Source organism: Ranitomeya variabilis, chromosome 2, assembly GCF_051348905.1.
Source record: "Ranitomeya variabilis isolate aRanVar5 chromosome 2, aRanVar5.hap1, whole genome shotgun sequence".
Taxonomy (NCBI): Eukaryota; Metazoa; Chordata; class Amphibia; order Anura; family Dendrobatidae; genus Ranitomeya; species Ranitomeya variabilis.
In genome coordinates this window covers 1057890973-1057907962 of record NC_135233.1, presented here as the reverse complement: position 1 = coordinate 1057907962, position 16990 = coordinate 1057890973, and the positions used below count along the sequence as shown (strand labels likewise).

At 39.4% G+C, this 16990-nt stretch overlaps 1 protein-coding gene across 1 annotated transcript in view; it reads left to right on the top strand.

Annotated features, from left to right (window-relative positions):
• The first annotated feature begins 8552 nt into the window (after positions 1-8552).
• Positions 8553-16990, top strand: part of APOB (apolipoprotein B) — a 39298-nt gene continuing 30860 nt past the window's right edge. Inside the window, exons 1-2 of the mRNA XM_077291491.1 lie at positions 8553-8690; positions 14445-14483. Coding sequence (XP_077147606.1) covers positions 8633-8690; positions 14445-14483 — 97 coding nt within the window. The 5' untranslated portion in view covers positions 8553-8632. The remainder of the gene's footprint in view (positions 8691-14444; positions 14484-16990) is intronic.

The window sequence follows — 16990 nt, the reverse complement described above, 5'->3', positions numbered from 1 at the left end:
CATGCATGATCACTCCTCTATTCACACCTTGGACTCTGGGATCCCCATTCCCAGGAGCGGTGAGTAATTTATAAATGTGGATAAGTCTATAAATGTATTGGTAAACACCTTTATTGGTAACGATCACGTACTTTAAAAAGTTCCCCTTTTGAAATAAATGGTAAAGATACTAGAGATATTCTTCTTTTGGGACCAGAAGTCTCCGGAGGGATGGAGTCATCATTGCTCAGGACTAAACGTGATCGGATCACACGACTTTCACAACCTGTCCTGAAATGACCTCATTGGCACGGTACCCCTCACGGCTGCGGAGTCCTGCCCGGGGACCTCGGCCAATGTTTACAGCCCTTGCAAAATAATCCTACTTTTAAAAATATTGTTACTTCCTATATATATGAAATATTGAGTAGTAATTAGTAAGTACAGATGACAATATTTGTGTGTTTCATCGTTTTTGAACTTTTCGCAAATGTGGCAAAAATAAGGAAATCTGTAGAACTGTGTGTGTGTGTTTTTTTTTTTTCTAAATTAAAGGATGTGGACACTTTTAGGGGCATTTTTTTCCTTACCTAAATGTCTGTATTAGTGATGAGCGAGTGTTCTCATTGCTCGGGTGACCTCAGAGTATATATGACTGCTCGGAGATTTCGTTTTCATCGCCACAGCTGAATGATTTACAGCTACTAGCCAGGCTGATTACATGTGGGGATTCCATAGCAACCAGGCCACCCCCACATGTACTCAGGCTGACTAACAGCTGTAAATACTGTATCTTATCTGAGAAAATGGCTTCCTTCTCCATCTGGATTGATCTTTTGCTCCCAATTCAAGGATAAAATCTGCATTCAATGAATACTGACTTCCCCCCATTACTGAGACAGGAGATGAAAGTTGGTGCTCATAAAGTTCTATGGAGATGGGGAGGAGGAGGAGAGAGGCAGCAGAGGCAGACACAGACATTCTGCTGCAAGTTATCCTGAAACGACAGTTACTCTTAACCCCTTCCCGACATTTGACGTACTATCCCGTCGAGGTGGGGTAGGCCCCCATGACCGCCGACGGGATACTACGTCATACGCGATCGGCCGCGCTCACGGGGGGAGCGCGGCCGATCGCGGCCGGGTGTCGGCTGCATATCGCAGCTGACATCCGGCACTATGTGCCAGGAGCGGTCACGGACCGCCCCCGGCACATTAACCCCCGGCACACCGCGATCAAACATGATCGCGGTGTACCGGCGGTACAGGGAAGCATCGCGCAGGGAGGGGGCTCCCTGCGTGCTTCCCTGAGACGATCGGTACAAGGTGATGTACTCACCTCATACCGAACGTCTTCTCCCTGCAGGCCCCGGATCCAAAATGGCCGAGGGGCTGTATCCGGGTCCTGCAGGGAGCACTTCCGGGTCGGAGCAGGCTGCAGATGAAAGCTGCAGCCTGCTCCGATGAAAGTATGATCGCGGATCTGATAGAGTGCTGTGCACACTATCAGATCTGCGATCTGTGATGTCCCCCCCTGGGACAAAGTAAAAAAGTAAAAAAAAAAATTTCCACATGTGTAAAAAAAAAAAAAAAAAATTCCTAAATAAATAATAATAAAAAAAAAAATATTATTCCCATAAATACATTTCTTTATCTAAAAAAAACAAACAAAAACAATAAAAGTACACATATTTAGTATCGCCGCGTCCGTAACGACCCAACCTATAAAACTGGCCCACTAGTTAACCCCTTCAGTAAACACCGTAAGAAAAAAAAAAAAAAAACGAGGCAAAAAACAACGCTTTATTACCATACCGCCGAACAAAAAGTGGAATAACACGCGATCAAAAAGACGGATATAAATAACCATGTTACCGCTGAAAACGTCATCTTGTCCCGCAAAAAACGAGCCGCCATACAGCATCATCAGCAAAAAAATAAAAAAGTTATAGTCCTCAGAATAAAGCGATGCCAAAATAATTATTTTTTCTATAAAATAGTTTTTATCGTATAAAAGCGTCAAAACATAAAAAAATGATATAAATGAGGTATCGCTGTAATCGTACTGACCCGACGAATAAAACTGCTTTATCAATTTTACCAAGCGCAGAACGGTATAAACGCCTCTCCCAAAAGAAATTCATGAATAGCTGGTTTTTGGTCATTCTGCCTCACAAAAATCGGAATAAAAAGTGATAAAAAATGGTCACGTGTCCGAAAATGTTACCAATAAAAACGTCAACTCGTCCCGCAAAAAAAAAAAAACCTCACATGACTCTGTGGACCAAAATGTGGAAAAATTATAGGTCTCAAAATGTGGAGACGCAAAAACTTTTTTGCTATAAAAAGCGTCTTTTAGTCTGGTTTCACACTTGCGTTTTTATCTGCATGCGTTTTTTAAAAAAACCACATGTGTGAAAAAATGCATGTAAACGCGGTAAAACGCATGCGTTTTTATAGAAAAACACAAGAAAACAAGAAAAAAACAAAAAACCCTAACCCTACCCCTAACCCTACCCCTAACCTGAAATACGTGGCACTGAAATACGTGGCACTGAAATATACGTTTATATACGTATATACGTATATAAGTGCCACGATATTTCAGTGGCCACGTATTTAAGTGCCACGTATTTAAGTGCCACGTATTTCAGTGCCACGTATTTACGTGCCACGTATTTACGTGCCACGTATTTTTCAGTGCCTGAAATACGTGGCACTGAAATACGTGGCACTGAAATTTCGTGGCACTGAAATATCGTGGCACTGAAGTATTTACGTGCCACGTATTTTTCAGTGCCTGAAATACGTGGCACTGAAATACGTGGCACTGAAATATCGTGGCACTGAAATACGTGGCACTTAAATACGTGGCACTTAAATACGTGACACTTAAATACGTGGCTCTTAAATACGTGGCACTTATATACGTGGCACTTATATACGTGGCACTTATGACTGTCAGAAAATGTTCAGTAAACGGTTAGGGGTGAGGTTAGGGGTAGGGTTTCAGGTAGAATTGGGGAGATTCCACTGTTCAGGCACATCAGGGGCTCTCCAAACGCGACATGGCGTCCAATCTCAATTCCAGCCAATTCTGCGTTGAAAAAGTAAAACAGTGCTCCTTCCCTTCCGAGCTCTCCCGTGCGTCCAAAAAGGGGTTTACCCCAACATATGGGGTATTAGCGTACTAGGGACAAATTGAACAACAACTTCTGGGGTCCAAGTTCTCTTGTTATCCTTGGGAAAATAAAAATTTGGGGGGCTAAAAATCATTTTTGTGGGAAAAAAAATATGTTTTATTTTCACGGCTCTGCGTTGTAAACTGTAGTGAAACACTTGGGGGTTCAAAGTTCTCACAACACATCTAGATAAGTTCCTTGGGAGGTCTAGTTTCCAATATGGGGTCACTTGTGGGGGGTTTGTACTATTTGGGTACATCAGGGGCTCTGCAAATGCAACGTGACGCCTGCAGACCAATCCATTTAAGTCTGCATTCCAAATGGCGCTCCTTCCCTTCCGAGCTCTGTCATGCGCCCAAACAGTGGTTCCCCCCCACATAGGGGGTATCAGCGTACTCAGGACAAATTGGACAACAACTTTTAGGGTCCAATTTATCCTGATACCCTTGTGAAAATACAAAACTGGGGGCTAAAAAATCATTTTTGTGAAAAAAAAAAATAAAATTTTATTTTCACGGCTCTGCGTTATAAACTGTAGTGAAACACTTGGGGGTTCAAAGTTCTCACAACACATCTAGATAAGTTCCTTGGGGGGTCTAGTTTCCAATATGGGGTCACTTGTGGGGGGTTTGTACTGTTTGGGTACATCAGGGGCTCTGCAAATGCAACGTGACGCCTGCAGACCAATCCATTTAAGTCTGCATTCCAAATGGCGCTCCTCCCTTCCGAGCTCTGTCATGCGCCCAAACAGTGGTTCCCCCCCACATAGCGGGTATCAGCGTACTCAGGACAAATTGGACAACAACTTTTAGGGTCCAATTTATCCTGATACCCTTGTGAAAATACAAAACTGGGGGCTAAATTTCATTTTTGTGAAAAAAAAAAAAAAATTATTTTCACGGCTCTGCGTTATAAACTGTAGTGAAACACTTGGTGGTTCAAAGTTCTCACAACACATCTAGATAAGTTCCTTGGGGGGTCTAGTTTCCAATATGGGGTCACTTGTGGGGGGTTTGTACTGTTTGGGTACATCAGGGGCTCTGCAAATGCAACGTGACGCCTGCAGACCAATCCATTTAAGTCTGCATTCCAAATGGCGCTCCTTCCCTTCCGAGCTCTGTCATGCGCCCAAACAGTGGTCCCCCCCCACAAATGGGGTATCAGCGTACTCCAGACAAATTGGACAACAACTTTTGAGGTCCAATTTATCCTGATACCCTTGTAAAAATACAAAACTGGGGGCTAAAAAATCATTTTTGTGAAAAAAAAAAATAATTTTTATTTTCACGGCTCTGCGTTATAAACTGTAGTGAAACACTTGGGGGTTCAAAGCTCTCAAAACACATCTAGATAAGTTCCTTAGGGGGTCTACTTTCCAAAATGGTGTCACTTGTGGGGGGGTTTAATGTTTAGGCACATCAGGGGCTCTCCAAACGCAACATGGCATCCCATCTTAATTCCAGTCAATTTTGCATTGAAAAGTAAAATAGCGCTTCTTCCCTTCTGAGCTCTGCTATGCGCCCAAACAATGGTTTACACCCACATATGGGGTATCGTCGTACTCAGGACAAATTGCACAACAACTTTTGTGGTCTAATTTCTTCTCTTACCCTTGGGGAAATAAAAAATGGGGGTTAAAAGATCATTTTTGTGAAAAAATATGATTTTTTATTTTTACGGCTCTGCATTATAAACTTCTGTGAAGCACTTGTTGGGTCAAAGTGCTCAACACACATCTAGATAAGTTCCTTAAGGGGTCTACTTTCCAAAATGGTGTCACTCGTGGGGGGTTTCAATGTTTAGGCACATTAGGGGCTCTCCAAACGCAACATGGCGTCCCATCTCAATTCCAGTCAATTTTGCATTGAAAAGTCAAATGGCGCTCCTTCCCTTCTGAGCTCTGCCCTGCGCCCAAACAATGGTTTACACCCACATATGGGGTATCAGTGTACTCAGGACAAATTGCACAACAATTTTTGGGGTCCAATTTCTTCTCTTACCCTTGGGAAAATAAAAAATTGGGGGTGAAAAGATCATTTTTGTGAAAAAATATGATTTTTTATTTTTACGGCTCTGCATTATAAACTTCTGTGAAGCACTTGGTGGGTCAAAGTGCTCACCACACATCTAGATAAGTTCCTTAGGGGGTCTACTTTCCAAAATGGTGTCACTTGTTAGGGGTTTCAATGTTTAGGCACATCAAGGGCTCTCTAAATGCAACATGGCGTCCCATCTCAATTCCAGTCAATTTTGCATTGAAAAGTCAAATGGCGCTCCTTCCCTTCCGAGCTCTGCCCTGCGCCCAAACAATGGTTTACACCCACATATGGGGTATCAGCGTACTCAGGACAAATTGCACAACAATTTTTGGGGTCCAATTTCTTCTCTCACCCTTGGGAAAATTAAAAAATTGGGGGTGAAAAGATCATTTTTGTGAAAAAATATGATTTTTTATTTTTACGGCTCTGCATTATAAACTTCTGTAAAGCACTTGTTGGGTCAAAGTGCTCACCACACATCTAGATAAGTTCCTTAGGGGGTCTACTTTCCAAAATGGTGTCACTTGTTAGGGGTTTCAATGTTTAGGCACATCAGGGGCTCTCCAAATGCAACATGGCGTCCCATCTCAATTCCAGTCAATTTTGCATTGAAAAGTCAAATGGCGCTCCTTTGCTTCCAAGCTCTGCCATGCGCCCAAACTGTGGTTTACCCCCACATATGGGGTATCAGCGTACTCAGGACAAATTGTACAACAACTTTTGGGGTCTATTTTCTCCTGTTACCCTTGGTAAAATAAAACAAATTGGAGCTGAAATAAATTTTGTGTGAAAAAAAGTTAAATGTTCATTTTTATTTAAACATTCCAAAAATTCCTGTGAAACACCTGAAGGGTTAATAAACTTCTTGAAACTGGTTTTGAGTACCTTGAGGGGTGCAGTTTTTAGAATGGTGTCACACTTGGGTATTTTCTATCATATAGACCCGTCAAAATGACTTCAAATGAGATGTGGTCCCTAAAAAAAAATGGTGTTGTAAAAATGAGAAATTGCTGGTCAACTTTTAACCCTTATAACTCCGTCACAAAAAAAAATTTTGGTTCCAAAATTGTGCTGATGTAAAGTAGACATGTGGGAAATGTTATTTATTAAGTATTTTGTGTGACATATGTCTGTGATTTAAGGGCATAAAAATTCAAAGTTGGAAAATTGCAAAATTTTCAAAATTTTCGCCAAATATTCGTTTTTTTCACAAATAAACGCAAGTTATATCGAAGAAATTTTACCACTAACATGAAGTACAATATGTCACGAGAAAACAATGTCAGAATCGCCAAGATCCGTTGAAGCGTTCCAGAGTTATAACCTCATAAAGGGACAGTGGTCAGAATTGTAAAAATTGGCCCGGTCATTAACGTGCAAACCACCCTTGGGGGTGAAGGGGTTAAAGACTTGATTTCTATCAGCTGCTTGCCCTGAATGTCTGATAGATCTCATCTTGGCCTCATGTGTTTCTACTGATATTTACTCTTTTTATGTTTTAGTTTCTTTTACAGTGCCACTCCTGTTTTCTGGTTGTGTAAGGTATTGCAACTCATTATTCACAACAACAAATCTGCTAGCTTGGAGCCACTATTCTAGATTAGCAGGGGTCCTGGGATTCATATTCCATGATCAAACATGAATATTGAGATGACTGAATCTCCTAAAATTAGAATTTGCCTGTTTTTAAAATTTTCCCCCCATAATTTGATGCATGGCAAATAAATTTGCAGTGAATCTTAATACTGCAAAGCCTCTAATTGCTCTGAAACTTGGTGTAGGACGTAGGGTATTACACTGCCCTCCTAGTTGGTGACTGCAGTGTGTGAAGACTAAAAAAAAAGCTGTTCAGGTTCTGTTCCTGCAGGATATCACAGATCAATGAATTCACAGTTACACTGACTCTGCAGCTCCTGCACCTCCCTATCAGGTGAATCTTTTGATTATTCACAGACTGGAGGTTACCATTCCCATTTTCAAGGTGATTGATTCACAAACTGTCCAAATTTGCAGGAACCTGTTATTTTCAGGAAATTCAATTCGAACTTGACTCTTGACGGATCAATAAGCTCCTCTCTATATGAGTAACTCATGTTCTTCGGTGTAGGCATCTCCACTTTCTAATGTTCATGTTTAGAGATGAGATTAGATACATGGGCAGCAATTATCAATGGAAAATAGGTATCGTTTGGTAACAATAATCAGACTTTTTCAATACTGTCCCTCAAAATACCTTTTACTGGGTCAAAAGTGTCCAGTTTTTACTCTTATTTTATTCCAGCTGCGTCCCTGATTATTCAGTTATTCAGGGTTTGTTCTTTTTTTTAAATCCATCATACGGTTCCAGAAATACCCTTTTTAATTAGTGCAAATTTATATTTTTATTTACTAAAGGGGCGTGGCTTACAGGGTTCCGCGGGGGAGTGTCTTTACGGTGAGCTGCATAATTACCCTTGCCCCCTTTGTAAAAATCATATAAATTAGCACTAAATAGAAAGGCCCGTATCCCTGGAACCGTACGGGGGATTTTCAAAGAACGGAATAATCAGAGGAGCAGCGTGAATGAAATAAAAAGAAAACTAGGCCCTTTTGACCTGGTAACAGATCCTTTATAAATCCCTGAAGATCCGCAGATTATATCATACTTGGGTACCCTTCCAATTTCTTTTTCCACTAAGCTCGATATAAAGCGTTATGGATCGATTCACCATTTTATTTTATTTTTTGTCATGTGGCATTCATTGACGTTTTTACTCCAAATTCACGCAAATATACACGCAAAATAAAAAAATGATCTTTATCTTCAACGGTTTTGAAACTTTGAGACTTTTCTTAAAAGGTTGCTAAAATTCCGAGATTACATAAAATCACTCGATGGAGGGAACCGGAGGACATTTGCAACAAATGTTTTGACTTTTTTAAAAAAATTGACGAATCAAGGCAAAAACATCTGGAAACCCCAAACCCTACCCACGATGATGAACAAAAAAGAAGCAAGAAGAACACATGTAAATAACTTAAAAAGGGCATAATTAAAAGAAAAAATAATTAAAAAAAAGAATAAGACGTAAGTGAAAAATAAGTGGAAAAATGTCAAAAATTAGAGGGAAAAAAAGTGGAAATGCAATAATAAATCCGGCCCTGTGTATATATAATGCACATAACTATAGTCCCTGATGAACCTGTCATGATCACTGCTGTTTTCCCAGCTCTAGGCCCAGGTCATCACACTAATCTCCCAGGCAAAACTTTACCCTTTGGACCTTTTGCAATTTGCTCTGAACTCCCAAACATAATAACTCAGCTGGTTTTTCCTGCCTATATAAATTCATGTCCAAGGCAAAAACTCATTCTCTCCCTGGGACGCGAGAAGAAACCCCAGGATTGGCATACAAGGGCGATAAGGAGCTCCTGAGAGCTGTCACAGCTCATCATGGCCACCAGGACGCTCTTGCTCCTTGTGCTGTTCGCCAGCAGTTGCATCTTAGCTCGTAAGTAATGGATCCACTTCTGGAAATAATTATTCAGGGGCAATTCTATATTTATAAATTTATGGGACCTGGCATCTAATGGCTAAAGTAAGGATGGATGGTTGATAACGGGCTGCCTTGTAAAATGCCAAAACTTATCAAATATTATTTAAAAAAATAGTATTTTATAGTATTGTACTATCCTTTAATGAATAGAAATGGTCATCATTTAATTTAATAATTTAATTACATTATTTGTTTATATTATTTTAAATGTGATGCGTCTATAGTTTATTATTATTAAATATATATTTGGATACATTTTATTAAATAAATACCGGTACATGTTACTGATGCATTATAGTAGGAAATATGTCCGAAAATATATATCATATATAATGTAATAATGATATGTTCTATATCTGCAACAAATCCTGCAAATATTATGTAGAAAAGTAATAATAGCTAAGGATAACCCTAACCCGGATTCATGTCTTTAAAACAGGAAAACATTGAATTGATTTAAAGCCTAAAAACATTCATTCAAAATTGCATTGGCAAGTGTGGTCTTCTAGAGGGGTGGTCTTCTAGAGGGGTGGTCTTCTAGAGAGGTGGTCTTCTAGAGGGGTGGTCTTCTCAAAGAATGGTGCTAGGCATAGTATATGGTGGCACTGGAAATTTGGTCTGGATAAGGTTGTTAGAGATATGTTTCATTTCTGATTTATTTTATTTTTGCACGTTGAAAATAAAGCAGAGATATTTTTTTAGTTGTTATTTATCGTATTTAATAAACTCACGAGAAATAAGATGTTTCCTGCAATTAATGTGTATAGACGGCCTATGATATACAGTATATATTGTAACTAGCATCATGTAGTTACTCCAATGTGAGAGGAACACTTTACAAACCTCTACATATATATATATATGTATATAAATGACAATAATATATGTATAGTTGCTAATATCACTAATATTAGTACCATAGTAAACATAGGTTTATTCCACTCCAGTTCAGGCACATTAATAGCAGAAAACGTCTTATATGTGAGTCAGTGTCTGTGTGAATATATATATATATGTGTGTGTGTGTTTTGTATATATATATTTTTTTTTTTTTTTGTATATATATATATATATATATATATATATATATATATATCTAATATATAAAGCTGAATGTGTGTGTGTGTGTATGTATGTATGTATGTATGTCCGGGATTGGCATCTGAACCGTAGCAGCTACAGCCACAAAATTTTGCACAGTCACACGTCTGGACCCCGAGAGCGTCATAGGCTATGTTGTGAGGTGAAATTTTAACCCCGCGCTTTCCAATTCACCAAACAATTTTGCCCCTATCTACATAATGGGGAAAAAGTGAAAGGAAAAGTGTTGGAGGCGTCGCAGCTACAGGCACAAAACTTTGCACAGTCATACGTCTGGACCCTGAGAGCGTCAAAGCTATATTGTGAGGTGAAATTTTAACCCCGCGCTTTCCAAGTCACCAAACAATTTTGCCCCTATCTACATAATGGGGAAAAAATGAAAGGAAAAGTGTTGGAGGCAAATTAACAGCTGCCAGATGTGAACAAGGGGGACTTAAAGAATGACAGCGATGGCACCAAAGAGTATATACTGTACAGTTGCTAAGGTGGGGCCCCAACATGGGATAATCACACCACCACGGGGATATGAACACACACACAAAATGCGCCACACACTACCACGTGCTCGAACACATATACCACCCTCAGTGCACATTTCACCACACATACACCAACCTCGCCACATAAAAGTAGAAACACAAAAGTCGCCGCTCAAAACTCGCCACGCGCAAAACTCTCCACATGCAAAACTCGCCACACGTGCAAAACTCGCCACACGCAAAACTTGCACACGCAGAAAAATTGCCACACGCAGAAAAATTGCCACATGCACAAAAGTTGCAACACATGCAAAAGTTGCCTCACACAAAACTTGCACATACTCAAAAGGCACCACACATAAAACTCGCCACGCGCAAAACTCGCCATGCGCAAAACTTGCTGCACACAACTTGCTACACTAACCTGTCACATGCAACTCGACACACAAAAAGTTGCTACACGCATGTCGCCACACAAAACTCATCTCACAAAAGTCCCTACATGCATGTCGCCACACGCAACTCAACACACACAACTTGACACACGAAACTCGCCCTAAAACACACACAAGTCTGGTATCCTTCAAAAATAAAAATCTGATTAATAAGCAGACAAACTACAAGAGCAACAAATGTACCATATAGGAATCCGGCAGCTGTCAGTCACATGACCAGTCTATTATGTGTATGTGTGAGCTAATATATACTGCCAGGGGGTGGGCTTACTGTTGGCTGGGGATTTATCAGGCTGCCATTTTAGCTTACAAATACTGAGGTAAAAATACTGACCAAATAACGTGTGAACGAGGGCTAATACAGGAGGAGATGACATACAGCTATATACTATATACAGGAGATGACACACAGGTATATACTATTTACAGGGGAGATGACACACAGGTATATACTATATACAGGAGGAGATGACACACAGATATATACTATATACAGGAGAGATGACACACAGGTATATACTATATAGAGGAGGAGATGACATACAGGTACATACTACATACAGGAGGAGATGACATACAGGTATATACTATATACAGGAGGAGATGACACACAGGTATATACTATATACAGGAGCAGATTACCTACAGGTATATAGTATATACAGGAGGAGATGACACAGGTATATGCTATGTATAGGAGGAGATGACATACAGGTATATACTATATACAGGAGATGACACACAGATATATACTATATATAGGTGAGATGACACACAGGTATATACTATATACAGGAGATTACATACAGGTATATCTAATATATAAAGCTGAATGTGTGTATGTATGTATGTGTGTATGTCCGGGATTGGCATCTGTACCGTCGCAGCTACAGCCACAAAATTTTGCACAGTCACACGTCTGGACCCCGAGAGCGTCATAGGCTATGTTGTGAGGTGAAATTTTAACCCCGCGCGTTCCAATTCACCAAACAATTTTGCTCCTATCTACATAATGGGGAAAAAGTGAAGGGAAAAGTGTTGGAGGAAAATTGACAGCTGCCAGATGTGAACAATGAGGACTTAAAGAATGAGAGCGATGGCGACAAAGAGTATATACCGTACAGTTGCTAAGGTGGGGCCCCGACATGGGATACTCACCACACACGGGGATATGAACACAAACACAAAATGCGCCACACACTACCACGTGCTTGAACACATATACCACCCTCAGCACACATTTCACCACACACACACACCAACCTCGCCACATAAAAGTCGAAACACAAAAGTCACCACTCAAAACTCGCTACATGCAAAACTCGCCATATGCAAAACTAGGCTCACGCAAAACTCGCCACACGTGCAAAACTCACCTCATGGAAAACTCACCTCATGCAAAACTTGCACACACAGAAAAATTGCCACATGTACAAAAGTTGCACCACATGCAAAAGTTGCCTCACACAAAACTTGCACATACTCAAAATGCACCACACATAAAACTCGCCACGCGCAAAACTCGCCATGCACAAATCTTGCTGCACACAACTTGCTACACTAACCTGTCACATGCAACTCAACACACAAAATGTTGCTACACGCATGTCGCCACACAAAACTCATCTCACAAAAGTCGCTACATGCATGTCGCCACACGCAACTCAACACACACAACTTGACACATAAAACTCGCCCTAAAACACACACAAGTCTGGTATTGTCCTTCAAAAATAAAAATCTGATTAATAAGCAAACTACAAGAGCAACAAATGTACCATATAGGAAATACGGCAGCTGTCAGTCACATGACCTGTCTATTATGTGTATGTGTGAGCTAATATATACTGCCAGGGGGGAGGGCTTCCTGTTGGCTGGGGATTTATCAGGCTGCCAATAGCAACCAATCACAGCTCAGCTTCTATTTTGCTACAGTTAATTAACCTGAGCTCTGATTGGTTAATATAGGCAACAAAGACATTCTCAGTATAACAAAGCTAATATATGTTGTGAAATGCTTCTATTTGCTTAGTTTTTGCCTTTTAATAATTACATTTCTATCTATTTGTTTTGTGGTTTTTGTGTGCAGAATAAATTTTTGTTAACACATTCTATTTTGCTAACAGCAGTCATTAACCCGGGCGAAGCCGGGTAGTACAGCTAGTATATATATATATATATATATATATATATTGTGTGAGTCAGTGTCTGTGTGTATACATATATGTGTGTGTGTGTGTGTGTGTTTTGTATATACATATTTATATATATATATATATATAGATTGTGTGAGTCAGTGTCTGTGTGTATACATATATGTTTGTGTGTTTTGTTTATATATATATATATATATATTGTGTGTGTGTGTTTTGTATATATATATATATATATATTTTTGTATATATATATATATAGATTGTGAGTCAGTGTCTGTGTGAATATATATATATATGTGTGTGTGTGTGTTTTGTATATATATATATATATTTTTTTTGTATATATATATATATATATATATATATATATATAGATTGTGTGAGTCAGTGTCTGTGTGTATACATATATGTTTGTGTGTTTTGTTTATATATATATATATATTGTGTGTGTGTGTTTTGTATATATATATATATATATTTTTGTATATATATATATATATATAGATTGTGTGAGTCAGTGTCTGTGTATATATATATATATATACATATATATGTGTATGGACTATATACGGTATATATATATTGTGTGGATACACTGGATATTCATTATATCGTGATAAATATATAGAGGTAGTGAATCAGCAGCAATTCCTGCAGATACAGTGAAGATGAGATGGGATCTTTATTTTATTTCTTACTTATTTTCTTTGCTTATATAGCGCCATTAATTCCACAGTTTGCACACATTATCATCGCTGTCCCCTCGGGGCTCACAATCTAGATTCCCTATCAGTAAGTCTTTGGAATGTGGGAGGAAACCAGAGACCCCTGAGGAAACCCACACAAACACGGGGAGAACATACAAACTCCTTACAGATGTCCTGGGTGGGATTAGAACCCAGAACCCCAGCGTTGCAATGCTAACCACTGAGCCAACGTGCAAGCTTGGAAAAGGCTCACAGCTCTAAGCCGAAACGTCGCCATTTTGAGCTACTGAAAAGCACTTTTTCCCTTCGAACTGGTGCGCTGCCTCCATTTTTTTATCTTCTATTTTGAAGGTTTGGTATTTGCCTGAGGGACACGGTACCCAGATACGCTTTTGCCTGTTGCTTTTCTTTTTTGTCTTTGTAGATAGACTTATTTTACATAGATATACCATATTTCACAATACAACTACTTACATTATTAAATAAATCCCTTACACCGGATGAAGCTGATGCCATATAATCCCTTCTCTTTCTAAGTCTGTCTGCCTGATATTAAAATGATCATTTTATAGTTTTAGTTGGGGTAGAAAAAAAAAAACAACTCATACAGTCATTCTAACTATGCTTGTCAAAGTAAGTGCATCAGTGTCATCAGGTCTAAGGTGTAATAATCCAAGGAGCGATAACTGGGCAGTGTAAGCAGGTTGGGTGCGATCACCGGGGCATATTCGTTGTTGTGTTACTGTAGTCAGACTATATATATTATTATCACTATATACATAAACTGAGAATTATTCTATTGTATTTGCAGAAGAAGATGGGGCGGAAAGCCAAAATCCCAGCTGCTCAAGTAAGATTACACTTTATACATTGCACCGGATATAATTACTGCAAAAATGGCGCATAGGAGCGCCACCAGATAAAAACTAAGCCCTAGATAGGTTTGGAACAGGGGTGAGTTCAGACGCGGTGATTCTGGTGGACTCTGGTACCTGAGCCCTGGTCCTCCTGGTAAACAGCAGGCGGTGAGGTGACGCCATCCCTGCCCTATCAGTGTGGAGAATTATTTATTGCAGATAATCTTCCCGGAGATCACGCCGTGTGTACTGTGTGCTTAACCTTTGTCTTGGAGGCTGGAGGCCATTTCTGCTCCCTGGAAAAGATACAAGTTGTTCTATACAGGACAAAGTGTGAGATAAATTGGGAAATGACCGCAGATACATCAGTGTAACATGAGGGGATAGCGCCCTCTTGTGTTCACCCGGTAGATTGCACGCAAGCGTCATTTCTCAAATCACAGTTGGAGGAGTTACCAAAGAAGACTTTGAATTCTCTAAATAACTTTGACTTTTTGAACATTTTTTATATATATGGCATGGTCATACTCCTAAAAAAAAAAATAATAATGAAAACTTTGCCAATTTGTTAAGTATTCCATAGTTTTATATACGATAACATTCAATACCCTTTTCGAGATTACTGAGTTACTAAGTTGATACTCATCTGTCAGACTTAGCAGAGAATCCAAAGACTTTTTTTATGACAAATGTGTAATTTTTTTATTTAACACCTGGTGGCGCTGTAGGGAAATTGAGCACTTGCTGCCAGATTCCCCCATTATAGCTGATCACTGAAGGATCAAATTATTCTCAAGAAATTAAAAACAGGCTTTGTTGGGCTTGGCTTATGCCCAAAAATGTTGTGATTTTTTTTTACCTGTTCTGTGTAGGTGTGCTTTACTTACATTATTTTGTTTAATCTTTATATATATATATATATATATATATATATATATATATATATATATATATATATATATATTTATTTATTTTATATATATATATATATATATATATATATATATATATATATATATATATATATTGGTCACGGTAACACCAATTAAATTATTATTAAATTATTTGAGGTTATTACAGTCCTGTGGTTACCAAACGAGGGTTTTTATGTAATATATGTGTCAGAAAATGTATCTTACACTAACTAATCAAGCTTTGAATAACTTTTTTTTTTCATTTTTATACATTTTAATTAAATGTTTTATTGTAGGATTTTTTTTTACTTTTTTTTTAAAATATATGTGAATATTTATATTTTTTAAAATCCCCTTAAGGGATTTTAGGGATTATTATTATTATTATTATTATTATTATTATTATTATTATTATTTTAGTGTCAAATATATCATAATACATTATGATCTGTGATAGGGATAGAGTAAGGTGCTTAGGCCTATGGACAATATGGAAAATATCATTTTATATATGTTAGTGTTATTATTATTATTATTATTCATTTATATAGCACCATTAATTCCATGGTGCTGTACATGAGAAAGGGTTACATACAGGGTCATAGATATCATTTACAGTAAACAGGTTTACAGTGACACACTGGTACAGAGCGGAGAGGACCCTGTCCTTGCGGACTTACATTCTATGGGATAGTGGGGAAGAGACAGAAGGTAGGGGTGAGGCGGCGGCGGCTCTGGCAGTGGTGAGGCGGCAGCTCGGTTATTGTAGGCTGTGGGCTTTCCTGAAGAGATGGGTTTTCAGGTTCCGTCTGAAGGATCCGAGGGTGGTGGATAATCGGACGTGTTGAGGCATGGAATTCCAGAGGATGGGGGATATTCGGGAGAAATCTTGGAGGCGGTTGTGTGAGGAACGAATAAGTGTGGAGGAGAGAAGGAGGTCTTGGGAGTATCGAAGATTACGTGAGGGAAGATAGTGGGAGATTAGATCAGAGATATAGGGAGGGGACAGGTTGTGGATGGCTTTGTAGATCAGTGTTAGTAGTTTGAACTGGATTTGTTGGGAGATTGGGAGCCAGTGGAGGGATTTGCAGAGGGGAGAAGCAGGGGAGTAGCGAGGAGAGAGGTGGATTAGCCGGGCAGCAGAGTTATGGACAGACTGGAGTGGTGCGAGAGAGTTAGCGGGGAGGCCACAGAGGAGGGTGTTGCTGTAATCGAGGCGGGAGATGATGAGAGCATGCACAAGAGTTTTGGTAGATTGTGGGCTGAGGAAGGGACGGATTCTGGCAATATTTTTGAGTTTGAGGCGACAGGAGGTGGCAAGAGCTTGGACGTGAGGTTTGAAGGACAGGGCAGAGTCAAGAGTTACTCCGAGGCAGCGGGAGAGAGCGTGATGCCGTTTACCATAATATATAGGTCAGGTAGGGGGGATACGTGAGGTGGGGAAAGATGATGAATTCGGTTTTGTCTACATTGAGTTTTAGGAAGCGAGAGGTGAAGAAGGAGGATATGGCTGACAGACACTTCGGGATTCTGGACAGCAGGGAGGTGACATCTGGGCCAGAGAGGTAGATCTGAGTGTCTTCTGC